Raw genomic sequence first — 8890 nt, forward strand, 5'->3', positions numbered from 1 at the left:
ATATATATATATATATATATATATACGACGGGCTTCTTTCAGTTTCCATCTACCAAGTCCACTCACAAGGCTTTGGTCGGCCCGAGGCTAAAGTAGAAGACACTTGCCCAAGGTGCCACACAGTGGGTCTGAACCCGGAACCATGTGGTTGGTAAGCAAGCTACTTATCACACAGCCATTCATGAAGAAAAGTGGAAAACAAAACAAACTATGTTTTTAGATTTCAAGCAATATCTTTAGTAAATATGTTTAATAAACAAAGACAGTAAGCTTACTTGTTCTTGGAACCATAGGCTGAAATGTACCATTACCAAGTGGTCATCCTCACAGAGTAATCCTAGGAGGCAAAGTTCATCAACAAAGTCAATAAGTTTCTTGAACTCAATATGAGCTTGAAAATCATCAAAATCACCTTGGAAGAAACTGGACCTGAAAAATTAGAAATACTATATATATGTGGCTGCGTGTGTGTATACATACTTACAGGCACAGAGACAAATACACACACATACTTACACCCACAGACAAATAGACAAATACACACAAACGTACACACATACTTACAGACAAATACACACACACATACATATATGAGTGAAAGAACAAAGAAGCATTTAACACATTTGGTGGGAATAGATATATTAGCATTTGATTCAGTTCCATATATCTTGAAAGTTTTGTAGACTTGTCACACGAGCGTATCTGCACTCCTACACTTTCCCTACAGACTCTTTTACTTGTTTCAGTCATTTGACTGTGGCCATGCTGGAGCACCGCCTTTAGTCGAGCAAATTGACCCCAGGACTTATTCTTTGGAAGCCTAGTACTTATTCTATTATTCTCTTTTGCCGAACCGCTAAGTTACGGGGACGTAAACACACCACCATCAGTTGTCAAGCGATGTTGGGGGGGGGGGGGAACAAAGAGACGCACAAACACATACATATATATATACATATATACGACGGGCTTCTTTCAGTTTCCATCTACCAAATCCACTCAAAAGGCTTTGGTCGGCCCGAAGCTATAGAAGACACTTGCCCAAGGTGCCACGCAGTGAGACTGAACCCGGAACAATGTGGTTCGTAAGAAAGCTACTTACCACACAGCCACTCCTACGCCTATAAATCTACAGAGTCTATTTATTTATTCCTTTGTTCTGACCTTCTATCTGTCCCTCTCTTGTCCTACAAGACATTTTCATTTTCCTTTACATTGTTCCATATTTGTCTGTCTTGAAGCTGTATGGCTTTTTGAGATATATGTAAAATTATTATAATTGTTTTATTTTGTCAAGTTTGTTTTCGTCATTGTCCTGTACATTCGTTAGCTATTTCCAGTGACTTAAAAATACAACAATTGTATGTCAACCCTTTCGTTACTGTATTTATTTTGAGATACTCTGTTCCTTTCAATCATTTTTAAATATAACAAAGAATTGAGTAAAATAACTAAGTTATCATTCAGCTAGTGTTAGGAACATAGATTGTGACGAAGATTTGGTAAAAGATTCTAATTCAAAACTTATGAAAACAAGACATTTGTACTTAGAGCCAGAGCCGGTTTTGGCCGGGTTGGTAACGACAGGGTTAATGCAATTAAATCAATTGATGGATTTATAAAGTGAGATCTAAAATAAAGATGATACATCTTATTTGTTGTTGTTAAATATTCTGAATTTTTTTAAAATCTATAAAAGGATAATTGGATTTACCTGTCGTGCATGTGGATTTACCTGGGATATGTATTCTGCTTAACCATTTTCTTTTATATTGAGTGCTTAATTGATATCTGCCAGGAATTTTTAAATCCCATTTTTCTTCTAATTATATATATTTATATGTATAAATATCATCGTCGTTTAACGTCCGCTTTCCATGCTTACATACATACAGACAGATATATAAAAGCAAAGCATATAGGTGCAGAAATAAGGTGGAAAATATAGCAATGAGACAATAAAAGGTAGAGTAAAATATAGCATGGTTTAGTGGTTAGAGTGTTGCACTCAGGATAGCTAGATCACAGGTTCAAATCCCAAACTGAGTGATGCATTGGGTTCTTGAGCAAAACACTTCATTTCATGTTACTTCAGTTCACTCAGCTGTAAATAGGTAACCTTGCAACAGGTTAGGCCTTCCGGTCAGGGGGAATGATGTCAGCAGGGTGGTATCATTCAAACGCTAAAACAATGCAAAGTGCACTGTGACCAGCAATGTATAACAACATCCAGTAGACTGGTTGATCGCTTAATCTCACAATTATAGCTGAAAGACTTCAACTAAAGTGAATCCAAAATAGACTCAGTGGGATGTGATTTCAATGTAGAACATTGGGAGGGGGAAGAACAGTAAAGCAGTTAAAGATGATTTGTTCATGAAAAGCCTAATTATGAACTGGTTCAGTTACTCTAAACAATCAGATGGGTTTCCTCAAGAAACTGTTGAGCCCCAGTTCAAGCAGACATATAGGATCAAATACATTCTGGCAATTGTGATCCAGTCTTTATATGATCAAATACATTCTGGCAATTGTGATCCAGTCTTTATATGATCAAATACATTCTGGCAATTGTGATCCAGTCTTTATATGATCAAATACATTCTGGCAATTGTGATCCAGTCTTTATATGATCAAATACATTCTGGCAATTGTGATCCAGTCTTTATATGATCAAATACATTCTGGCAATTGTGATCCAGTCTTTTTTTTTTTCTGTGACACAGTTTACCTAGGATTACATCACTGATCATGTCCTTCCTTCCGTTTCTTTTCTAAGACAGTAGGGTCTTTCCCCTTAACCATCCACTAACTCATCCACACACAAATGCATAAAAATGTTTAACAATAAAGCATTCAACACCGATAATCAAAGAACAAAAAAAAGAAAGAAAGAAAGAAGACTAGATACTCATGTTCAACTGCAATAGCACTCTTGGTGGTTTTTGATTTCCTTAACAAATGAAGATGGTGCCATTTATTTATATAATTGGTGACTAGTTCTGTCAGCGTCATTAGAATCCGGCACTGAATAAAATAAAACAATGATTAGTCAAAGACATTTACAAGAACTACAGAGAGATTAGTATTGTTCTGTGTCAGTATCAATTTAGTAAAATAAAGAAATGAGTCATGTTTATGTGCCAATGCCTTGTGCATTCATTGTATCTATCGAAAGTATTATTTATATCTGCACTTTTCTGATGAAGGGCATTGTTAGAAAGTGCACAGAAGGCCTCAAAGTGGGTTTGGATGAAGAGGGGAGATTACTGCTATCGGGATGCTAAGTTGGGACTTGATCAATCCTGACTGGGTCAACTGGGTGAGTGGGGTTTGATGTTAAAAGACCCAAGCCCCAGTGGAGACCCCAGAAACATCACTGATGATGCATCCCTGAGCATTTGCAAGATGTATCATAGAAACCAATAACAATCTCCCCACCCCACATCCCTCTGCCTCCTTGACACTCCTCCTCACTTTCCTCTCGTTTACCTTCCTGCATGAAATCCCTACATTGCTCTTCCCTTCAATGATTCACCCAGGTTTCCTCTCCCCATTAATCGATTGCTTCCTCCCAGACCTTTTTCTCTCACATCTTCTGCCCACACTGGCCCCTTGTGATATTAGATAGCCCACTGCTTTTTCTCAACCTCGTTGCTACTTCCTCTGTGAAGTGGTTGAAGTTCGGAACAGCAACCAACAATAGCAACCAGACCAAAGAGGCCCTTGGTCTACAACAGCTCTGCAACTCATTAGACCCTGTGAAACAATCCTACCTATTCCAGCATAGAAACTAGATGTAAAATGGTTGATATTAGGATGAGCAACCAGCCATGGTAACCAGGCCAAAGACATTGGTGCAGGATTCAGTCTACCGACTCATCAAACCCTGTCACACTGACCAACCTATGCCAGCACAGAAGCTACATGTTGAGGAAGAGGAGAAGGAAGATGAGGACAAGCATTTCAGAAGATTTTCTTGAAATAAAAAAATAAAAAATGATCATCACATTTGCAAAAAATAAATATCAATAAAAACAGAATGAAGAAGAGAAGAGAAATATTAAAAGAGTAATGCAATATTCTAAACTTTACCTTTAAATAAGTACCACGTCGGAAAAATATTTTCTTCAGGGGATCTAACAGAATCCGATGGAGTTCTAGGAAAATTGGAAAAGACAAAAAAAAAATGATAGATATCAGAAAGAAAGTAGAGATTTACAATAACTTATCACTGAAAATATAAAATTTTTAGATAATTTCTTCCTTGAATTAAAAAGTTTGCAGGTGTAGCTTTAGTAAAAATCTACTTCGAGCACAGGCTATGCCTGCTCTAATAATCAATGGTGACTTCATCAATTAATATTCTACAACGGTTGATAATATACAAGAAAATGAGCTACAATGAATCACCCCATCCCAAAGTGCATATGCATGGGATCAGGGACCACAAGTGGCCTTGTTTTCCCACTGAAACTCCAAACATGAACTCTACCCCACAACAGCAAATGACAACCACAGCTACAGTGTTCAAGCTTCACTACAGCTGACTGTCTGACATAGTGAACTTGCTGGTTGGAGCTGGTTCATCCCAGCCCACAGGAATGCCACAACAAGCACAAGTATTGGATGAGATGCCTTGCAATAACTGTTTCAGCTCTTTGCGTTCAGAGTTCAAATCCCACCATGACCTACCCAATCAACTGAGATGCAAACATTGAGACCAAATCTCCAGTTTGATAGGTTACCACTTATGTCCCCCAACACCACCAGTGTCAAAGACCCTATAAAGGGTCGTGGGCACCACTCTTCCTGCCTGATTAAAAGATTAAAAAATTTTTAATGATTACCAAGAACTAAGTAAAAACTACTTTCATTAGTTTCAGCTGAGAAAATAGACAAGTTGTCATTGCGTTTTAAAACACACAGAATATAAGGATCGTTTCGGTTGATGCCAAAGATTTGGAAATTTTAAGATCAAGTAAAAATTTTCAAACTTGGAATGCTGATGTAAATTTTCACACTGAATCTGAATTTGGGATTCATTTATTCACAGAAAAATTTCGAAAAATGTTACAGAGTTTCAAAGTTTGCTAACTTTTAATCCAAGCAGATAACAGGAATTGGAAGAAGAAAATCTTTTGTAGGATAACTGTCACAAAATGACATATGATAGATACAACACAGGCAGAAAATGATATCACTCATCAAAACTTGTGGTGGTTGCAGTGGTGAAAGTGTCACAGTTGCACAAGTTCCATGTCTTTCTTACAATGGAAACAAAGGCTGACTATAGCTTTTCTGTGGAAACAAACATCAAAGTGAGATGCATGGTCGGGAATAAAACTGAAGAAATATGAAATCTCCTCAAAATATAATATATTAAATCAGTGTATCTTGGATAAAAATATACCTATATAAGGTTTAAATATCCTCATTGTGATTATATATGTGTGTGTGTGTGTGTGTGTGACATACATATACATGACAGGCTCTTTTCAGTTTCTGTCAGCCAAATCTACTCATAATGCTTTGGTTGACCCAGGGCTATAGTAGAAAACACCCAAGTTGTGCCAAGCAGTAAGACTGGACACAGAGCCATTATTTGATAAGAGAATATAAAAGTTCATAAATTACAAGAGTAATCAGAGCAATTAATAATTATTCCACGTACATATACATACATACCTATATCCAGGCCTATTCCCCATTTTTTTAAGGAGGGAGCAGCCACAACAAGACACACACCAGGCATTCCATTCATTTCTCAGTCTTATGCTCGGGTCAAGGCATCATCATCATACAATGCAATCCTCAATAGCAGCAGCAGCAGGGCCAGACAGCATATGTTGGTTTATCCCCACCACATCATGCTGTTTCCACACCCCTTTGAGCAACATCAAATTTACTTTAGGCGTAGGAGTGGTGGTGTGGTAAGTAGCTTGCTTACCAACCACATGGTACCGGGTTCAGTCCCACTGCGTGGCATCTTGGGCAAATGTCTTCTACTATCGCCTCGGGCCAACCAAAGCCTTGTGAGTGGATTTGGTAGACAGAAACTGAAAGAAGCCCGTCGTATCTATGTATATATATATATGTGTGTGTGTGTGTGTGTGTGTGTGTGTGTGTGTGTGTATATTTGTGTATCTGTGTTTGTCCCCCCAACATCGTTTGACAACCGATGCTGGTGTGTTTACGTCTCTGTAACTTAGCGGTTCGGCAAAAGAGACCGATAGAATAAGTACTAAGCTTCTAAAGAATAAGTCCTGGGGTCGATTTGCTCGACTAAAGGTGGTGCTCCAGCATGGCCACAGTCAAAAGACTGAAACAAGTAAAAGAGATCCGTCCATAAACACTCTCCAAGCTTTCATATCACTTATAAACTCTTTCCCCTCTCATTCCAACACCTCTAACCAACAAAGATTTCCTCACTCCATCCATCCATCCACACAAACCGAGGTCTACCTCTGGTTCTGTTGCCTACCACCTCTGCCTTCATCACCCTTCTTACCTTCCACGCTTCATCCATCCTCTCCACGTGGCCAAACCACCTCAACATTCATCTATCCATTCTGGGTATTAAATTTTCTCTCATTCCTCATCCTGTCCATCCATGTCACACCAACAAAGAAGACAAGGGGGTGGGAGGTTAGCACCTAATCTCACCCTAGTACTAGGGTCTTTCACGTGAGGTTAGAAAATATTTAATAAAAGCTATTAAAATTCATATTCTATTAATTCAACATTTCACTATTTAATCACTTGGGTCTCAATGCATGTTATTTTATATTCATATTTAATTTATTCTTTTCATTACATTGCTAATATTGAATAGTATTTTTTTCCCCCTTTTGCTGTTGTTCATCGATCATTTGACTGGAATCTCTAAATAACTTTTTTCTCATTTTGTTGTTCTTTGTAAATATTATTGGATTTGTTACTTTTGATATATCTGGGTTGCATGAGATTACGAAGGGAAATAACTCGACAGTTTTTAAAAGAGTTAAGTATCTTCCCCAACAACATTGTTTATCAGTGTCCAAACGATATAACCCATTTATAGTTCTCATCATTAGAAAATATTTTAATAATAATAATAAATGCCCTGCTGCAGTACAAGGCAATGGCTCTCATGGTTTCTGATCATAACTGATTGGAAGTGTTATCATGTACATATTTTGTCTTGGTATAAAAGATGGTCTACAGCAAATATTCTACTCAATATCACAGATTTGCTTGTCAGTTGTTTGACCGTAACAAGTTCAGCACGTCCCTTGGTGGCTGATGATATGCACATCATTGATTACGAGCAGAAGTAGTGGGGGTGCATCATAGACATGTGTTGAGAGGAATTCTTTAGGGTGTAAATGATTCACCTCTGGAAACACGGGTGTTTCGTTCAACATCCTTATTCAGGGGACTCTTGAGTGGGATGGGCTACTTGATGTGAAGAAAATTCTAACATGCTGTTTACTTTGATGTGAAATCACCATGTCATGCACACATGGTTGTGATGCATGTGCTTGGCGTACTCTTATCAGACGGGTAGTCATGATGGGTATAATGGGCTTCATATATTTTACCCCAGTGTGACTCTGATGGTATGCCCTGCTATTTCATTCAATAATAATAGTAATAATAATCATGCCCTGATGCAGTACCAGTGGCTCATGGCTTCTGACCGTAACAGACTGGAAGTATCACCATGCGTATGTTTTGTCTTGCAGTAAATGATGGGCTACAGCAAATATTCTGCTCAATACTACGGATTTGCTTGTGAGCGGCTTGACCATAACTAGTTGAGCGAGTCCCTGAGTGAGTGACAATATGTGCATCTCTGATCATGAGCAGGGGCAACGGTGCAGCATTGTAGCCATGTGCTGAGAGGGATTCTTTGAGGCTTGAATAATTCACTTTTGGAAACATGGGTGTTTCGCTCATCATTCTGAAACAACCCTTATTCTGGAACCTTTTTAGTGTTCTAACTGGACCCAAACTGCAAGGTCATGTGTTGTTTATCTTGATATGGGATCTCTATGCATCACAACCATGTACCATATAGTTGTGATAAAATAATAACATTAACAATGGAAGATATAGGGAGATCACCAATAAAAAGTTCTCATCCAATTTCAATCAAAGTGATTTACATATCACCATGAATTCAAAAAGCAGTTATCTTTTTATTCCGTTCCAGAGTTCAGAATTAGCTCTTTCATGTTGACAATCTTGTCATTCTCTATTTCTGTCCCTTTTTCAGGATAATTAAAATATAATAAATGTATTATTAATAAAACATAAATCATATTAACTACATTTTAAAAACCATACTTACCTGAAAATGTGTGTATTCGGATGTGTGGAATCAATTTAAAAATGGACTGATTAAAATGAAATCCATCCCAGGTATCAAGGAACTGGCACAGAAAATATTCAATAGCTGGGGTGCCTTCCTGATTGGGGTAGAAATAAAATATAAATGAATTAGTTCATTTATCCTTCATGCTAAAATAATTCTGTAAGAAAAACGAGGTAAAAAAAAAAAAAATGTTCTTATGTCTAAAACCACTTTCTCTCTAATTCTAATTTTAGTACAAGGCCAGGAATTTTGAAGGGAGGAGGTAAGACTAAAACAAGAATAAAAGATAAAATTTGAGGCTGAGGATTTTTAGCACATTTGAAAATTTTATGTAAGTAAAAGTATTTCCTTGATTCACATAGGAACTGTCTGCTGGTGAAGGAAATTAGACTGTAATATCCATTAACTGTTCCTGACTAAGGAAGGTTGAGGGAGTAATCTTCAAAATGAATTCAGTCTATAGTCAAGTTCATCCTACACAGGATAGCAGGTGTTTGATGCACAGTCACAGGGGCCAGTACAGATCATGAC

At 37.6% G+C, this 8890-nt stretch overlaps 1 protein-coding gene across 1 annotated transcript in view; it reads right to left on the bottom strand.

The window, feature by feature from the left end:
• LOC106869229 (centromere protein I) overlaps positions 1–8890 on the bottom strand; it is a 25241-nt gene that overhangs the window by 12640 nt on the left and 3711 nt on the right. The window contains exons 5-8 of the mRNA XM_052971229.1: positions 8336–8453; positions 4096–4160; positions 2912–3027; positions 276–429 (exon numbers count right to left, since the gene is read on the bottom strand). Coding sequence (XP_052827189.1) covers positions 276–429; positions 2912–3027; positions 4096–4160; positions 8336–8453 — 453 coding nt within the window. The remainder of the gene's footprint in view (positions 1–275; positions 430–2911; positions 3028–4095; positions 4161–8335; positions 8454–8890) is intronic.

The sequence above is a fragment of the Octopus bimaculoides genome, chromosome 10, assembly GCF_001194135.2.
Source record: "Octopus bimaculoides isolate UCB-OBI-ISO-001 chromosome 10, ASM119413v2, whole genome shotgun sequence".
NCBI classification, from domain to species: Eukaryota; Metazoa; Mollusca; class Cephalopoda; order Octopoda; family Octopodidae; genus Octopus; species Octopus bimaculoides.